This window comes from Perca fluviatilis, chromosome 3, assembly GCF_010015445.1.
Source record: "Perca fluviatilis chromosome 3, GENO_Pfluv_1.0, whole genome shotgun sequence".
Lineage (NCBI taxonomy): Eukaryota > Metazoa > Chordata > Actinopteri > Perciformes > Percidae > Perca > Perca fluviatilis.
This window is the reverse complement of record NC_053114.1, coordinates 29,803,333-29,823,102: the sequence shown is the minus strand read 5'-3', so window position 1 is coordinate 29,823,102 and position 19,770 is coordinate 29,803,333. Positions and strand designations below refer to the sequence as shown.

General features: G+C 38.0%; 1 protein-coding gene across 1 annotated transcript in view; it reads left to right on the top strand.

Moving 5' to 3' along the window:
- LOC120556497 (CUB and sushi domain-containing protein 1-like) overlaps positions 1–19,770 on the top strand; it is a 348,428-nt gene that overhangs the window by 142,645 nt on the left and 186,013 nt on the right. Inside the window, exons 6-8 of the mRNA XM_039796142.1 lie at positions 4,226–4,338; positions 5,486–5,563; positions 18,746–18,827. Of these exons, the coding sequence (XP_039652076.1) occupies positions 4,226–4,338; positions 5,486–5,563; positions 18,746–18,827 (273 nt within the window). The remainder of the gene's footprint in view (positions 1–4,225; positions 4,339–5,485; positions 5,564–18,745; positions 18,828–19,770) is intronic.

The window sequence follows — 19,770 nt, the reverse complement described above, 5'->3', positions numbered from 1 at the left end:
GAGATGCAGCACATCATCACTTTTTATCTATTTTGCTCTGTACTTTTCATATTCCCTATCTTTTTGTACTTTTAACAACACGATGATTTTGTTTAATGTATTCGTGCATTGAAATGCATCCTTGTTGTCCTCAACCCTAAACCTAAGTCCTAACTCTAAAAAAACGCCATCGGAAAAGGGGGTGTTTTTCAGCAAGCTCTTTGTACATTTGTTAAAGCTACGATAATAGATTTCTTACCACAAGAGAGCAGAAAGAAGACACCAATTCACCAAAACATGCAAGGAAACACACATTTAATAAAGTACAGAGGCCAAAAAAGAACAAATATTCCAAAGCACTATGCATACAGACCTCTTCTGGGAACAACTTATCGCTCTTAATCTTTTTGAAGTGCAGAAAGGTTTGAACACAAATGGCTCCAGTGAGGAATGCAACGGTTGCCGGGCCACTAATGTCTGCCAGCAACTTGACATACTGAAAAGAGAATATCTACTGTCATTTCAGCACTCACTGGGTATAGGGCAGACTTATCCCCCAAACCTTTCAGCCAATTTGGTTCAACCAAAAATGGATCTGGTTTGCCAAGATAATGGGAATTGGATTGGATTGGCAATTGGGATTTTTTTTCCAAAACACAATTAGCTCTTTTTCTGTAAAACAAAATGTAAAGTTTAGTCAAAGCCAGGATTTGGCAGATGTTGTCAGTGGGTTGCTGCATTTTTCCATTTAATCCAAGTATTTATTTGCCTAAAAGAGCCCTTAAAAAGAAGTGGTGAGTAATTCATTCATATGGCCATACAGTATGGGCATAACATGGTATTATAATGGTATAGTTCAATTAGTCATTTTTTCTAGACAGGACCAGTTTCCCCTGTTCTTACAGCATATGATCATCACCACATGATGGTTAAGCGTATAAGATCATCTTTAATAGATGACTGTTGTCCATCTATCAAGCAGTCAAATAATTTAAAATATGTTTTCAACAAGTTGAATTGTTTGTAATAAAATTGCTTATTATTGCCAAATTTGAGTTTAATATGATTAGGAGATTATCCCTTAAACACAAATTAATTGTCATTTATACAGTAGATTTTATTCTGATACTGTCTGTAAAATGATCAAATACTGATTATCCCACTGTTGTTAGTCCATTGTCATAACTACATGACTTCAATATAGAAAATCAATAACTTCTAGAACTGTTCTTTCATTGACTTTTACTTCTTCATTCTAGTTTTCCCCCCAACTTTGATTCAAATTTAGACTGACTTCAGGCAAAACTTTGCTGAGGCAAAACAGCAAAGTCCATGATTATTATAACCGTAAGCCGTTTCATCATATGAATCTTATTAATTGTCTAAAAACATTTTTCTTTCACCAGGCTGATTTAACAAGTATAGGAAAAAAATAAAATCACACACTTACAAACATAACTGGGGTTAAGGTGCACTAAAAAAAACATCTTATTAGACTAAAAAGCTCAATAATATAATACTTAATCAATTTTGTTTATGCACTTGCACATGGAGGTCATAAGTCAGGGTCAGGTGGAGAACATTGTCTTCTCTGAATATAGTATATAGTGCATTATATTCACTGTCCGTCATTTGATTTAAGTGTGACCTTTATGCAATATATACTGTAGTGCCCTAAAAAAATCCCATAGTTTTAAATTTATATCTCACAAAAGTCATTATGGCACACTACATGCATGCCTATTTAAGCACACTAATTGATGAAGACCACTAGTTGACTCACTGAGACAGTGGTTCCCAACCTCCCCCCTCCCCCCCGAAACCGAAGTTGAGGTAACTCTCGAGATAGAGCCTTACTTTCTTTTTTGATAGAGAGCAGTTATCAGCACTTTTACGTTTCTCCGCCATGTTTCATTCATAAAATAGTGATGCCGTGGCGGCAGGAAAGACGAGGATGCTAGCAGCTAGCAGCTGACCTGATGACAGCAAGGGCCACAGGTTAAGAGGTCCCGGAGGTTTGGCCTACTAAGTAGCCTGCCTACAATTTTAAGCGAGTACAAAAATATATAGTTTTTATACTGAATTTTGTATACATTAAATATTCTAGTGTATTATCATAATTTGTTTAACATTTTTTATTTTTTTTTTACCTCAACCTCAAACCAGATAAAGACTTGCGCACACCCTGTGATCTTTGCCGGCCCCCCCCTGAGAGATAACACATGGCTGTACTGTAGTCTATTTGATGTGTTTATTAAACAGTTAGAGTGTCTTCAGGCAGACATATTGGCAGTGCTTTTGTCTCATCTGACATTCTTCATATTATTTTTTTCAGATTTTCTTGAGCTGTGTTTTTCAGTTTTGTTGGGGGGGATAACCTCACCAACAGAGACAGAACTTTATGTCTCCAATTATAAGCACTCAATAAGGTCCTCTAACGAGCGCTGGTAATATTTTGTTTCTGTCATTTTTATTTGTGTTTCTTCCTCCTTCACTGTCTCTTTCTATCTACTCAGTATACCTGCGGCATTAATAAAGGGCAGTTACAGTGGCTCTTGTTGCTCTAGGGAGGATGGTAGAACATTGGCTTCCAGGCAGTTTCTTACATCATTTCCTTTTTTGTCTCAGTGCACAATTTTCCCCACATTTTTTAATTTTTTCCTTACTACCGCCTTGGTTGCCGTCGGTAACGAAATGTGAGAGCAGCTAAAGCTGATGCAAGACTTACCATAGGCAACCAACTCATCGTCTCAGTGGTGATGCTTTAGAAAGTGTTTTTGAAGATGTGAACTTTGCCAACTTTCTACTACTTTTCTATCTCCATTCAACTACTTTACTATTTCTCTTCTCTTCAATGTGGCTTTCTGTTGCTTTCCAATCAATCAGTGAAAAAATGGGATCCATGAAATGCAAGTTGACAAACACTTTTTTTGCAGGCAATGTTGGCCAAAAGTTTAATTCCAACGTAGGAGATATTGTATCCTACATACAAGATTTTTTCTTCTGTGAATGGGATATTAGCTCCTCCTAAGTAAGAAATAATATTACAATTAGAATCTGTATGTTGTACTAAGGCACACAGGAGAAGTATTGAAATTTACATGTGAAAACAAAACCCTTCCCAGCGCCTGCCCCTTAGTTTCATAATGTTTTACAGTGGACATTTGTAGTTAACTGAGAAGGTAAAACCTTTTGTTTATGCTGCTTTTGGCTGAACTTTCAATTTCTTTTGTATCTTGCACTAAGCGCTTCAAGCAAAGATTTGTTGAATATTCCCTCCACACTTACACGTTGGAGTTATACTGTACCCAGTACAAGTGCTGTGCTCTGCTTCTGGTCATTGCTGATCATTATGGGAAGGGATAATATCACTCATTCAATTCCCTCATCCACATTTTCCAAGCCAGTGGAACAAATTGCCTTTCAGCTGAAATCTCCTTAAATTACAGCCAGCCTTTGCACCTCCAAGGACAATGTAAAGTGACATCAAAATCATACTTTGAACTCTCTGGAAAGTTCTGCTTCATATTTTCCCTCGGAATAAATAATTCAGATCCTGGAGTTATTCACACTTCTATGATCTTCTATACTGTATCTACGATTGTTTGTGATGAGTAATTTCATAACAGTTGGTCGTGCTGCAATTTATTAAGCTGCAATTTGTATTTACATAGCAGCATTTTGAAGCACTTTGCTCCAAACAACACTTTTGTTAGAAATTTTTACTACCTCAAATTGAAATATGTAAGCTCATCTTCCATGGGCACATCCATGAACCGAGTGCACATACTGTAACAGAAAGTTATTACAAAAAATGTCCATCTCTGGAACTTTAAAAAAAATAATCTCTCTGTAAGTGTGATATTTACCAGCAGTGTAGACTATTCAGACATGCAGAGTTATGCACACATTACACAACAATAACATATAATACTTACAACATATTACAATAACACACCACATTCTGTGGATCAGCAATAACAACAGCTTGAGTTTTGTAACATCATACCTTCTCTTTCCTATGTGTTTTGTCTGTCTCTGACGTATTGTATAGTATAAATACGCTAAGGAGCAAAAAGTATGTGCAGGTAAACTCTAATTTAAAAGGGCTGACACATTCCAGATAGTTATACAATTTGAATATAAGTAGGTCTTTTTGTTTTATATTGTCTCTGCCTACATTCTTCTACTACTTTTGGTCTTTGTGTTTTTTTAAATACATAATTTCTTATTTGCTTACTTCCAGGCTGACAGGTACAACCCTGCCCTCACCAGTGATATCAAATAAGAACTGGCTTCGGATACATTTCACCTCAGATAGCAACCATCGAAGAAAAGGATTCAGTGCTCAATACCAAGGTATATCCCACTCTCAAGTCTTATTACTTATCTGTGCTCTGCCTCCCTTTTATGCATGTATGGTATACACACAAGTATTTGTACTGTACAAACTAATGTACACATATAACAACACAAACAAGATAGCACTAGGAATACATGGTAGTTTTCATATACTGTTATCGCAAATAGTAAATATTGGGGACCGAAGTCTGAAACCACCTGACTGGACCTGCTGGACCTTTTCTGTCATCTAATTGACTGGTTGCATTACTTAATTATCATATTAAGGTGAATATTAGTTTCCACAAGGCGGCTCAGATTTAATTGGCTGCTTCAAACACAAAACATGGTGATCCAAGACATGTACGTATGTCCGGCTGCACGTCTCACTTCCTGTTCGTCTCTATCTCTTTTTCTATTCACTTTATGCTGTCTCTTTGTTCCTCAGCTAGCGGTCTCTTGCTTTTGCTCTTGCCATCAGTACTTCTGTCATTTCTTTCTGTCTATCTCTTATGTGATATTTGTGTGTGTGTGTGTGTGTGTGTGTGTGTGTTGTGTGTGTGTGTGTGTGTGTGTGTGTGTGTGTATTTGTGTGTGTGTGTGTGTGTGTGTGTTTGTGTGTGTGTGTGTGTGTGTGTGTGTGTGTGTGTGTGTGTGTGTGTGTGTGTATTTGTGTGTGTGTGTGTGTGTGTGTGTGTGTGTGTGTGTGTGTGTGTGTGTGTGTGTGTGTGTGTGTGTGTGTGTGTGTGTGGCGTGTGAGAAGGGAGAGAGATAGCTTTTCATGCCATGTCTGTTTCTCAGTGGAATCAAATTTGGTTGTTGCACAGATTTTTCTGTTATCCTCTGCAATGCTGCTACTTAGGGTAAAATAAATGGATTACATTTTAATGCTGCTCAACTACTTTTCTCTTCTCCCCCCTTTTCTTGACTCTTGTCCCTTCTTCTCTGTCTTTTAATGTCTTCTCCTTTTTTTCTGTTCTAATTTTCAGTTTCTGCCACCGTTGCATTTGTCGTGAAGCACTTTTCTGAATTGCACGCATTGCTGATGTGTACTGAATGGCAACGCTGAAAATAATAAGCTCTTAAAAGATGTACAGTAATTTAAGTTTAATAAAGTATTATTTATAAGTAAATCAATAACCTCCATCTCTCCTCCTTTCTGCAGTGAAGAAAGCAATAGAGTTGAAGTCAAGAGGGGTGAAGATGATGCCCAGTAAAGACTCCAGTCACAAAAATGCTGTCTGTAAGTAAACTACTGTCTGCTGTTTGTGTGTGTTTGTAGGTACTGTGACTCTGTACATCATCTAGAATGTTGAAACACATTTGGTCACACACACACACACACACACACACACACACACACACACACACACACACACACACACACACAAGATCAGTGATTTCACTTCATCCTCGTTCTGGGAGGCAATAATTCATCTTTCCTTTAAAGGGTCAGAATAGAAGAAGAAATTGTATTTTCATGTTGTAGTATGTTTCAACTATTCTTACAATTACCAATGATGCAAATCAACCTCCTTTTCGCAATTACTTCTCTGTAATTAAAACAGGCTGAAAGAGCAATCTGATTCGGAATGTACTATTTGGTATTCTTGTCATTGTGTCAGCCCCCTGTACAATCATCATGTTTGATACCAAAAGTCATACCCATGAGCCTTTATTTTGTTTCAGTTATGATGGTTTGAAGAACTTGTCAAGCCTTCCTTTGACACACACAGTAAATTTCCCTGTGCTGATATCTGGATGATAATCTGCTACAGCCCATAATAAACTCAGCATAATGACTCACATTCTACTGGCTGTATCTATTGCTTCCTAATAGATAAGTCCTTGCATTACTAATAGATACCGTAAGTCCTTGCATTATCAATTTTAGCTTTTTTTTTTTATTTTAACTTTCTAAGTTTCAAGTGAAGTCTGGAGGTTTTGTGTTGGAATTCTTCATGGCTGAATTTTGTAGAACTGGAAATGTGCCCAGTGCATGATATTCGTTCCCTCTGAAGGTGCAGCCAAGAATCCAGAAAGTGACAGTGGAGTCTCTATCAGGTGAAGTCATTAATGGGTACATTTTTGACAGTCCACATCTGAGACATATTGTAAGCCAGTCGAGAAATAGTACATTTCTATGGCAGACGTTATTGAGGGCAATATATGGAGCTATATATGGGATATACTTGCAAAAACAAATGCAAAGTGTCCCTTTCAGTTTGTCCTTCTACATTATTTTCCCATTCTCTTCTCTTGTCCCCTTTTCATGTGCTCAGCTCTTTTACTTGAAAAATATCCTACATGTCATTTCAGTGGGATTTTAAGTAGGTGTTGTCGTGCCTTTCACCCTGACGTTTCTAACATGGTGAAAGCCACTTTGTGTACTTTTAAAATTGTACAGAGAGAACAGTTTTATATACAAAGCATGACTATATGTCAAAGTTAATAATGAGATTCATTTGCATTTTGAACCTGTAACTTAAGGGCTGTAAATTAATAAAATAATTTCCCACTTCTTTTGGTCCAGCGAAAATACCATTAGCCAACCAAGTAATACGAAGGTGAATGTATTTTTTTAAGGGGTAAACCAGGTTGACATTGTCCTCAGAATCCCCGAGGCAAACGCAAGATAAAAGGATTTGTGTGGATTTTATCACATATCAAACAAGTTGTGTGCTTATATGAGAAACTGCAAAAGGGGAACTACTGTAGATGTGCACACATCCAGGAAAAATACTGCAAGACAAAAAATACTTGTGCATGGCACAAGGGAGATCTGTACACGGTTAGTCTCCAAATAAATTATGTATTTCTCTTTTACATAAAGGCAATGTTTCAATCTACAAGATCTTCCTCAGGCCTGAGAAAGTACAGTATATTAGCCACAGTGAAAAAACTAAAGCAAAGCTTTGTCAGAGAATGTCTCAAGATGATTCATAACTAGTACACTATTAGTTTGTTTTAATGCTGGCAAGTAATGTGCACAGTAGGTGTCGGTTTTTGTGATTTATTTTGGAATTTAGGCCATTAAAAGAAACCTCAAGTGGCTGTGTTTAAGTATTTAAGTTTTTACTCAGTTTTAATCAACAACTCAGTTTTAGCTTTGGAACAGTTGTTTGTACAGAGATTTGAAAACAGCAGTTGATATTTAATAGGTCTCATTTTAAAGGCAAATAAATAACTGAAGGTCTTCTGTGCGTATTGTGTTTGACTAGTTGATTAAAATGGGAGGTGTAGAGGCCTCAGGAGAAGTACTGTAGTTCTCACCTCAGTTGCAGCTAATGGGAATCCAAATTAGCTTAAACATTATGTTGACCATAAGGCAGTCAAACAAATGGCAGACATATTTCTTAGCATCTTGGAGATGCCTCCAAAGCAGTATTCAGATCATGTGATGCAGGATTTTAATTGTCACAGAAGCCCAAGTTCATACCTCATCCATTCCTTAGCATTTAGCTTCATAATAAAACCCTCATCAATAATTTTGCTGATTTACACGCTCCGCCAAGCATGTGCTGGTGCAATTAACATTAGTATGGTGTTTTGTGTGTGTGTGTGTGTGTGTGTGTGTGTGTGTGTGTGTGTGTGTGTGTGTGTGTGTGTGTGTGTGTGTGTGTGTGTGTGTGTGTGTGTGTGTGTGTGTGTGTGAGAAAAATAAATCGTATGTGTTTGTGTGCTTCTTCGTGTGTTGTGGCAATTAAGATTAAAACTGGTATGCTCCGTGTGTATTTGATTGTATGTGTGTGTGTGTGTGTGTGTGTGTGTGTGTGTGTGTGTGTGTGTGTGTGTGTGTGTGTGTGTGTGCATGTGCGTATGTGAGGAGTTCCTGGGGCAAATCAGTTTATAATATTTATCAATGATATGGGGCTCAGTGAAGAGTTCAGATCTCACACACACACTTTCTCTTTTACTCTTGCTTACACAAACTAAGCATGCACGCACAGATACGCAAACACACACATATAAAAAATATCAAGATCAAGAAAGATGTTTCCACGTGAGAGACTTGCCTGAAGTCAGTCTGCTGAGCGCTAAGCTATTGCATTAGCTTGTTACGAGAAGGGCCAGCTAACAAAAACACCTTGTTGTGAAGTAGCTCTCTTATCACAAGTAACCCTATGTGGATTTTATCATTAAAATCACCAGTGGTTCCGTATGTGCTTAAAGACTATCAAAAGTATAGCTTACCCACTTGTAAAATTATGGCTGCCCTGTAGAGAACGTACTTGTTTCTGTTATCACAATGTGGAGCCAAAGAATGATGATAATGACTATAAATGTAACTGTGTAGTCCAAGGCTCCCTTAAACTTCTGCAGCCCTGGACCTAAATGAGACATTTAGTTTCTCACCATGGGACCCTTGCTCATTAAAGCATAGTAGCATTTTTATCATGGGGATCAAAACTGAGGAAATGTGGGTTTTCACATTGGGTCGAAGGATCAGTGAGTTTACCGCCAAGTATTTCAGTTATAGGCCATTAGGCTTGGAACAAAGATCATTAAAACGTAAAAAAAAGAAAAAAGAAAAAAGTAAAGCCAAGGTCCACTTTTGGTCCCGAACCAGTCTTTGAACAACACTTCTTTACACTGTATGACTCCCAGTGGTAATATTATAGCTGTATGGCAGATAATTATGCAATATATAATCATTACAAAGAACCAGAGACTGATGATAATGAGTTTTACCTGTCTAGAGAATGGAGTGCTTATGAATCATAATCTAAAAGACTGTCTGTAACAGCCTCTAGCCTATATTAAACCACAGTCTAATAGGCAGACTCATATGAGAATAAGTTTAAATCTGTCTGAGAACGGTCTGTTTATGAATAATTCTCACACTGACTGTTGATTAGAATTTTACGTGATACTGAAGAGAGATAGACAGAAAGATAGATAGATAGATAGATAGATAGATAGATAGATAGATAGATAGATAGATAGATAAACTCTAAGAAATAAATATGTAAAATAACAGAAAAGGTTCTGGCAGCTCATTACCCAGACTTTGTCCCGTGATTAAAAACAGAAATGTTGTGTGTAGCTGCAGTTAAATTACAGAACATTTTCTGTTATATAAAGTTATCTTACACAAAGTTGCTCAGTTAGTACACTTCTGAAATGTAATCTGTTCTTTAATTAATTTAAAGCTTTAATGCTTTTTTCAATACTTTGAACACTTTTATTGACGCTTTTTACAAAAATGGTGTTGTGAATAAATCACTACGTTAATTGTCAGCATAAAGGTCCCATAATGCAATTTAAAATGTAAATAAACAGAAATACAAACTGGAATTTCTATGGACAATTTCTGTTCAAATATACAGTCATACAGCTGTTAATACACAGCTATTTCTTAGAGTGTAGATGCATAGGAGATAATCCAATAAAAAGACATAATAAGAGTGGTAACTGCAGCCCATCATGTAGTTGCCCTCTCTCAGCGGTAACATTAACTTACTGCTGAGGTTGTGTCATAATTTCAGAGAGGGTGAAAGATTGTGATTAAGGAGTTTTACTCCCGAGACAATGACCTAGAACTGTAATGAATCATTGTGAGAGTGTGATTTATAATCAGCGTTTTCTTCATGATTGTCAGGCAAGGTTGTACTGGGCTGTGGTCTACTCAAATGAAAGCTATCTCCACTTGAAACATGAAAATCACACAATGGTACAGCACCACAGCTGAAAACATTTGGGAAAGCCTCACAGTAATGTATCAGAATAATATTTCATATTGTGTTTCATCAAACATGGCTCTGACTCAGCATCATAACAAGTGTATCATAACAAGTGGCATCATAACAAGTGTATTTATATGGATAAATCGTGTGGGCTCAACACAGTGATGCTGGGAAGATGGCTGCAGACTCCAGCTCTTGGCTTGATTGACCTGTGAGCACGAGAAGGTGGAGGAGAGAGAGAGGGCAGAGTGGATAAGAGGCAACAAGAAGAGCAGAGGAGAGCAGCGGAAGAGAGCATATCAACAAACTGCACTTCACACGTCTCTCCTCATCCAGCAGGCATCTGAAGAGTACTTCGAAGACCCTTACCTGAAACACGTAGCAGCTGATTACAGACAGACAGACACACACACACACACACACACACACACACACACACACACACACACACACACACACACACACACACACACACACACACACACACACACACACACACACACACTCTCTCCCACGCTCTCCCTGCATCTTTCTTTGTCCTTGCACCCGCTCTCATTGACTGTTTGACCACGGTTTCTTTTGCAATGGTTCATCTGTCGGCTGTTATAATAACTAAACTTTTGTGCTACATGGCTTTGCATTCTCAATGCAAATTTCTCTTATGTTTATCTGTCTTTACGTTGCCCTCTAAGCCAGTCGTTTTTCATTTTTCTCCAATTCCCCAAGCCAGTGGTTTGTAACTCTTTCTCTTAAGAACACTTTCTTACAACAAAGAAAACAAAACTAACAGCCGAAAAGTTTATCAACAACCTTAATGTACATATTCGACATGGCCTTGTTTCATAAGCTTGATCCTGTTTTTAAGACTCTGAATTGACCAACACCTTGTACTGTAATGTAAAAGTTTTGGGACCAAACACTACAGCTCATTTCAGTTCACAGCAAACTGATTAAACAACGGAGACAATGGTAAATTCTCATTTAATCTTATCTTAAGTTTGCAAATTATATTCTTTCTTACCAACAGAATGCCTCAGAAGAGATGAACATTTTTTCACCATCATTTGACAATACAGTATGTGATACCTTCTGTTCTTTTGAGAAGGATAAAAAAAGTCATCTTTCATCATTATATTTACAACAGAAATGTACATTATTCGCATTTAAACTTAAAATTGTCTTTATCTTCTAAAATGATTTATTTGCATGGATAGTTTTCCAGTTTGTAAATTACTGCTGGGTCATGCCTTCGTGAGTATTTAGGATGCTAATCTTTCATGATACACTCAAAAAGCTGTGTCACGTCTAATCTGGCTACGTTAAGGGCTAATGGTGATGGCAGCAGCCACATACAGTAATCTCTTTATGCTTGTTGGCATGTGGAATACTGTTGTAATACTGGCTTGTAAGTGGGATGTTTTTTTAATTTCATTTTTAATCGTCATGGGAAAATCATCACTTCCCTTTACAATTTATACGTAATACGCAAATTTCATAAAGTAACAGAAATACAAAGATGAATAAATCAACAAGCAAACAAATGGCAGACATACATCCGAGCAACTGGATGTAGTTTTTAATGCAATCTAAGAGGAGACCTCAAACGTTATAAAATGATACAAGATGACATTCTTGTCTTTTTGAGGGCTAATGGTGATGGCTTTACCACAGTGGTAGAAGAACTACTCAGATCAGCACTTTACAGAGTTATTGTATAGTACAGTAACTTCGTCTGCAGAGTAACTATTAACTTGTTGTGCATTATAAAAGTATAGCATTTCCCTCTGCAATATAATGGTGTAGAAGTAAAAAGTTGCATAAAATTAAATAAAGTAACTAAGTAAAGAACCAAGGTAAATAGTTATATTCCACCACTGCAGAAGCTTCATAGTCTCCTTATACTTGTTACAATGTTGAATACTCTTTACTCAATGGTCAGTGGGCTCTTTGAAATATGCCTTTAAACACTGTTCCAGAGAGCTATTATTTTACAGCATGCAAAAGTATATTGAACTGTTCATAGGTAGCATATATTACTTACTCTTAGGGGTGACTGCGTAATGAAAAGTTTAGTAGAAATGGCAAGAAGAACTGAGTCATTTAGTAAGTTTAAACCCTGTCTATAGAAGCAGGCTGCTGACTTGAAGTGTATTCTATTACAGACGTCAGAAATGCCAAACATGGGCGACTGGGTAGCTCACCTGGTAGAGCGTGGCCCACATGTATAGAGGCTCAGTCCTCGCAGCAGTGGCTGCAAGTTGAATTCCGACCTGCAGCCCTTTGCTGCATGTCATTGCACCTCTCTCTCCCCCTTAATGTCTAAGCTGTCCTATCGAATAAAGGCCTAAAATGTCAAAAAAAATGATCTTAAAAAAAGAAATGCCAAACATACATGGGCACCAACAAGAAAATTAATCACTTTTTTACAAATTCCTAAAAAGTTGACTTTTAGAGATGAAAGGTTTGCTGAAGACACTTTGATGATATGGAAATTATATTATGCATCATAAGCTTGTGTTTAAACGTTGAATGGTCTTTTAAGTGCAAATATGGGATTAAGTCAGTTTGAGGATTTTTGACATCAGCCCAGCAGTATTGCCAGATATTTGGCAGCTATTTTTTCTATAACAATCTCATGTTGTTTGCATGAGCTGGATTTGTTTCGGCAGCATGAACCTTTGTATTTGATGCCAATGAAAGCCATTTGAACATGAGTGAGAGAGAAAGGGATAAGAGAGCACGACAGAGAAAGTGTGTTTTTCGAGTGTGTTTATGTGGTGATTTTTGGACAGAACATCAAAAACACAGCAAAACAACAAGACAGCTTGTTCTGTTTGCATCATATCCCACACAAACACGCATACACAGCGTCTATACGCTCACAACCCCTCAGCACACACATGAGAACATTACACAAACGCAGCAAATCATTCATCCATCTTTTATGCTAGGATGCACCACACTTCAGCACCCCTTTGTAAATTGCAGCTAATGTGTATGAGAGAAAAGCGGGGTGAGCTGAGAAGAGCTGAGAACACAAAAGTAGAGAGAAGGAGTGAGTGGGAGCAGAGGCAGATGAGGAAGACAGGAAGAGAGAGGCAAGTGGGAAAGATACAAGAAAAGATAGACAGAAAGAAAAAGAGAGATGCTAAGAGATCCGATATTTCGCTTTCTCCAGGATATTACCTTTTTTTCCCTTTGTGCTATTTTAGTCCCTTTTCAACATTCTCCTAATTTCCATTTTATTTATTCTGTCCTTCATTTCACTTTATTTTTTGTTTTTTTGCTAACCATCATTATTCATCCACAGAGTTAGAGCTGGTCTAAACTGGTTTCTGTCATGTTGTCTGGTCTCATTTACATTTACATTATGTTTTAGGCATGCAGCAGATGCTCCCAGCCACAGCGAAGTCTAAAACCAATGAAAGATCCCAAATATGAGCTGGACAAAAATTGCCATGTGTTTTGTGCTTTTTTGAGTAACAGATAAGATCATGCAGATCAATGAAAAAAAAATATTAGGGAATAAAATGCTTAAATGTGAGAACTGAGGACAATTCTCTTCATTGAATCACTGCATATGTTGGTTTTCATTTCGACCACAAAAGATCAGAAAGATCAGGTCATTTATTTTTTGTGCAGAACCTTTTTTTTCTCACAATTTCTCCCTGGGGGTTTTTATTAAATCTGTGTCATTTTGCACACTACATGTTTGTTTGGATTTGCTTATGACCTAGTACACAACACTTTGAAAATTCAAACTATATGACTATGCAGAGATAAAGTTTATTATGGAGGCAGACAAACATTGCATGGAAACAGAGAACATCTGAACTGCATAAAGTTTGGTAGTTTTATGTAAAGTTTAATATTAAGCTGTAAAGTAACTAGTGAATATCCTATAGCTGTCAATATAAATAAAGATAATCAGAAAAGTAAAATTTTTCTGTGATTAAAGAAACATAAAATGGAAATGCTAAAATAAAAAGAAAGGAAAGTAGCCTACAGAATCCTGATAACTACAGTGCAAGTAAAGTGCAGGAGTAAAACGTTAGTTAGTTTCCACCACTGCAAATTCCCCTGTTCTTTTTTGCCGAGAGCAATCTGTCAAATTTCTTAGTGACATCTGGCGGAATAAATTAATGCTCTGTTCAGGGACAAGCTAAAGGTCACAAGGTAGGAGCTGTTCACAATTATGTTTTCTACACATGTTAACGCCTCACCACTATTAGCTTTTTAAATGCATCTTGACCTGAGGCTTGTCAGGCTGTGGCTATATTGGCAGTAACGTTAGTTGTTGTGGAACAACAACAAAGACTTACTGAAATATTGGCTAAAGAAACACTAAACTCATGAAAGTTGATTCATTTTATGAAGAGACATTTTTTTTCCACTAATCGATATTTGTGTTAAACAGTTAGCTAACGGGTAGTTTTCGTACTGTAACCATAGACTGTAAATATTAATGGACAAAGCATCCGGTTCGGCGAAGTGGTGCAAATGCGTAAGTGCCTTAAAACTGCATTCTATCTGAATTCCAGCAGGGGGCGACACGTGCGGTTGCAAAAGGAGGTCAGTTTCTGTAGAAGTCTTATGAGAAAGTGACCCACTTCTCACTTGATTTATTACCTCAGTAAACATTTTCATAATGAGTTTATGGTCTCAATCGCTAGTTTTAAGTCTTCTGCAACACAGAATGATTTTGAATTATGGTCTTGTTGATTTTAAAATCTGCGAGAAAGCAGCGGGTGTTTCAGGGCGTGGCTATGATGTGATTGCCAGTGAAAGTGTGTAACGTAACGTAGAGTGTAAGGGCTCCTCCCTCACTCCTCCCTCTCGTCTAAAATCATCACATCCGCAACCAGGATGGCTGCGCCCGTAACGGCAAACTCAACGACTCATAGCAGATCTCCACAAACCAATGGGTGACGTCACACATGCTCTGTCCACTAATTGACAGTCTATGACTGTAACGGTAGCTAACTTTAACGCTTCGGGTGTGGTTTGACTGCTCGTGACATGCTAGGTTTGCAATAAGCTATAGCAGGGGTCTTCAACATTTTTTAAGCCAAGGACCCCTTAACTGAAAGAGAGATGGAGTAGGGACCCCCTACTACATATATTACATACATATATTATATAAAATGAAGTTGCATATTGAACTGGGCCTACAATAACGTTTAGGGCGGCCTAAAGCCTTTGTAGATACCTTTTTATGATGCATACAATACTAAGCTATTAAAATATCCTAATAATTGTTGGCATGATTTTATAAATCAGGTTTTAATGTCAAACATGTGGTACAGTGAATCCTTAGGATGAACTTCATCTGTGGATGGCCTTAGAGACTACCTTACATATAGGCCAGTAAGCCTATCATCAGTGGGGATTTATGTTTGCTAATAATATGTTAGATTCATTTTAGAACTTTTTAATTTTTAATAATATATATATATAATAATCAATAATTTGGAGACCCCCCCTGAAGTGATGCTGAGGACCCCTAGGGGCCCTGGACCCCCTGTTGAAGATCCCTGAGCTACCGTATTTAATGTTAGCTGCATTAATAGCGTTACAAGCTACTTTTGAAGTAACGTTACGTGCAAAAGGTTCTTTGAAATGGTGAATCAAGCTAATTGTGTTTAGGCTAGCTACTGATGTAGAAAGAAATTCTTAATATTTATCATTTAGCTATAGGGTCTAGCCTATAAGTTATCTTAATTTATTATCAATTCGGTAGCCCTTTGGTAATAAGGGACTGTTCATTATTTATTTAAGGGGCCACCGGAGGAGCTTTGGGACCTTTAGTCAAAATAGACCTGACCTTCCCTTCCTCAGCAATACATTTTGGATGACCCTCACATCTGAGAAGCCATCCTTGGAAACTGTTTAGAAAAGGGAAGGCACTTTCAAAACCATAGATATACTGTATGTAGGTCTACGTTGCCATACATCACCCATACATTCATTCCTATGAGAGTTGAGCTTGTAGTTTAGACCAGTGGTTCTTAAACTTTTTGACATCAAGGACCCCCAAACTGACACAAATTAGACCACGGGCCCATCTGATGGGATTTTTGCTTTTACTGTAGATGTTTTATTACAGAAGAAAGTCTGAAAGCCATGACCAAAATAGTCATACATTCTGTCATTGTGATATTTATGGATGGAATTATAGTGAAAATAAATTTTTTTTGTTGGGGACCCCCTGGAACCCCCTCAAGGACCCCTGAGAATCATTGGTTTGGACTACAGTCTATGGTTCAGAAACAAATGCATTTGACAAGATGGATTTTCATGTGATACTTTATGTGATCCTGTGATTCCCGCGGGATATCGAGATATTGCGAGAAACCAGCTGCCGTGCAAGGTAACTTTCACAGCAGACATTTTGGCTTTTCATGTTGAGAAATAATTTTAAAATTGTAGTTTTTTCTGCATTTTCCTTGATAATCAAGCAAGTGGACTCATGATACCGTTATATCACAATCGCAGTATTGTAAAACGCAATGTGACTTTTTCTCCAAATCGTGCAGCCCAATTCCAAATCTCATACTTTTTTTTCACTTTTAGTACTGCAGCTGCCATTACAATCTATGTAGGCTACTGAACCCAGTTACTGTAGATATTTGAGACTTGTTTATTTTCTGTTGGATGATCTCCATATACAGATAAATGATAAAAGGCTAATCATAATGAGGGTTACTGCTCTTTGCTAGAAAAACTGTTTTTATCTTTAAATGTTTAATTTATGATTATATCTGTTAGATAGAAAAATAAACACAAAAGGAAAAAGCTTTGTTTTCATATTGAGGTCTGTGTATTTTTTAAACATGTTCCTGAGTCAACTGAGAATAGATTTTATTTTTTTTAATTTAAAGGCTGACTTCATGCCTCATCTAAATTGCAGGAACGTCTTTCTGTGTGTGTGTGTGTGTGTGTGTGTGTGTGTGTGTGTGTGTGTGTGTGTGTGTGTGTGTTGTGTAGGTGTGTGTGTTATGCGCATAACTCTGGAACCTTCAAACTTGACAGGTGTCTTGCTACAGGCACGAGTAAATGCAGTAGTTTGACTGTTTGGATTAGAAATGCAAAAGATGTCTTTAATAGGTAAAAGAAGCACACATTGGCTTTTGCTCTAGCCGCTGGCCACTCCCCTTCTCACACTGCATGCACACACTAAGCCTGTTTGAGTCGTGACTGGATCTTTCACCCGACTTTTTAAATCAACTCATAAGTCGCTCATACTACAGGAGACATCTCTCTCTCTCTCTCTCTCTCTTTTTTCTCTCTCTCTCGCCCGCGCGCACACACACACACACACACACACACACACACAGTCCGGTTCTGGTGGTGATTAACGCAGATATGTGCTGTTTAGCACTCATACGACGAAACAACATCCGTTTTTTTTTTTTTTTTTTTTTTTTTTTCTTTTTTTCTCTCTCTCTCTCTTTATGTCTCTCTCTTTTTTCTCTTTTCTCTCTTTGTCTCTCTCTCTCTTTTTTACACACACACACACACACGCGCGCACACACAGAGGTTATGGTGGTTGATGAACGCAGATATGTGCTGTTTAGCGCTCATAACGCGCCGGGTGGGTAGCGGCGCACTGCCAGGAGTCCATGACGCTAATGTCTGATTACTCCACATTGTCAATGTGATATTTTGTGATTACATTCTGAATCTGCAACGTTCTCTGTCAGGTAAATCTGTAAATTAGTAGTACCGCCTCTGGCTTGGACCCCTCATATAACGAGACAACACCGCGTCTCTCTCTCTCTCTCTCCTCTCTCTCTCTCTCTCTCTCTCTCTCTCTCTCTCTCTCTCTCTCTCTCTCTCTCTCTGTGCACACACGCACACACAAACAGTCCGGTTCTGGTGGTTGATCGGCTCATAACGGGCCAGTTGGGTAGCGCACTGAGTCCATGAGGCTAATGTCTGAATACTCCACATTTTAATTGTGATATTTTGTGATTACATTCTGAATCTTTAACGTTCTCTGTCAGGTAAATCTGTAAGTTAGTAGTACCGCCTCTGGCTTGGACCCCTCATATAACGAGACAACGCCGCGTCTCTCTCTCTCTCTCTCTCTCTCTCTCTCTCTCTCTCTCTCTCTCTCTCTCTCTCTCTCTGGCACACACGCACACAAAAACAGTCCGGTTCTGGTGGTTGATTGGCTCATAACGGGCCAGTTGGGTAGCGCACTGAGTCCATGAGGCTATGTCTGAATACTCCACATTTTAATTGTGATATTTTGTGATTACATAATGAATCTGCAACGTTCTCAGGTAAATCAGTAAGTAGTAGGGTATACAGGGGAGTTGCATTTGAAGTGGTTTGGGGTCCTTCTGTAAGTAATTTTTGGGTAGGCTACAATTTGGTTTTGATGAATTCTACAAGCAGCAATACCACAGGCCAAGCAATCGGCTGTTCCAAACAGGCACATTTTCAATGGGCAGTGGACTAGTTTTTTTAATTTTCAACAGCTGGATTTAAACACTTTCATCACATATGAAAAACACTCAGATGCTTGTGATCACAATAACAACTGTAAATTACTGTAAAAAGTGGTATGAGAAGAAGTTTAATGATTTACCTGTCAGAATATGATGCTGTGTATGCCTCCAAAGATTACAAGATGTCCCTAAAGTGTGTGAATATATCCTTATCAAATGCACTCATAACCTTAATAAAGACTGACACTGCTTACCTTATTTGTTTTCCTTTTTTTATTTCAGTGAGTCAAAGCGGTCTTGCTGGGGATGTTTGTCCAGATCCTGGAGTTCCAGAAAATGGCAAGAGGATGGGCTCAACCTTCCAGTAAGTTCACTTTATTCCACACTCAACTGCTCTCAAGTCACTCCGAGTCAAATCAAGTATTAAAAACACACACAAGTGCCTTGCATATTGTTGATCTTTTGACCATCACGGGGATCATTTTTGTATGTGTGTCAGATGTTTAGAAACCAGACTGCAGAATATTTTCTCACTCTGCAATGGATTGCAATTGCAAACCTGGCACAATTCATGAAATCAATTGGACGATATGGGAGAAGAGGGATGTTTGCTCAATTTATGTGCATTTTGTGCTTGGTTTATGTGGTGCTGGTTTATTTATAAATGTCAGAACAGCTTGGTTGTTGCCAGCACAATATGTGATAATCAGAAGGATCAGGAGAACTCCCAGTGGGCTGGTATTTCTTTGGACCGATTAACTTAAAATATTGAGCCTTGCTGCGGGCTGAACAGGGTTGTACTGAAAACATACAGTACTGTTTGTTTGCACATTGACAAAGGGTGCAGTAAGGGACTAAAACTGAACTGTGTTTAGATCTGATGACTTCTCATGTTTGAAATACAGTAGGACTGTATCTATTTCTCCAGATTATTTTGAGGTTACAGAAATTGTGACTTCAGGGTCCAGTTCAGATTGTCAGCTATTTCTTCAAAAACCACATTTTGTCTCTTCTCTCTTCTTCACACATGAACATCCTTTAACTCACACACTGAGATGGGTGCCACTTTTCCCCTGTTCTTGTCCCAGAATCAGTCAATGAGAATGGAACTTCCTCACTGAAGTTCTCCATTGTTTTTCTGGAGACTGAAGTGTTGTAGTTCATGTATCATCATGAATAATTTCTGTCCATTGGGGATCTGTTGTTACAGCTCTGGCTTTTTAGATGTGAACCACCTTACGTAACTTTCTGTTCATGTTTATACACACACACACACACACGACTTGGTGGTCACAGGGATTTTTAAA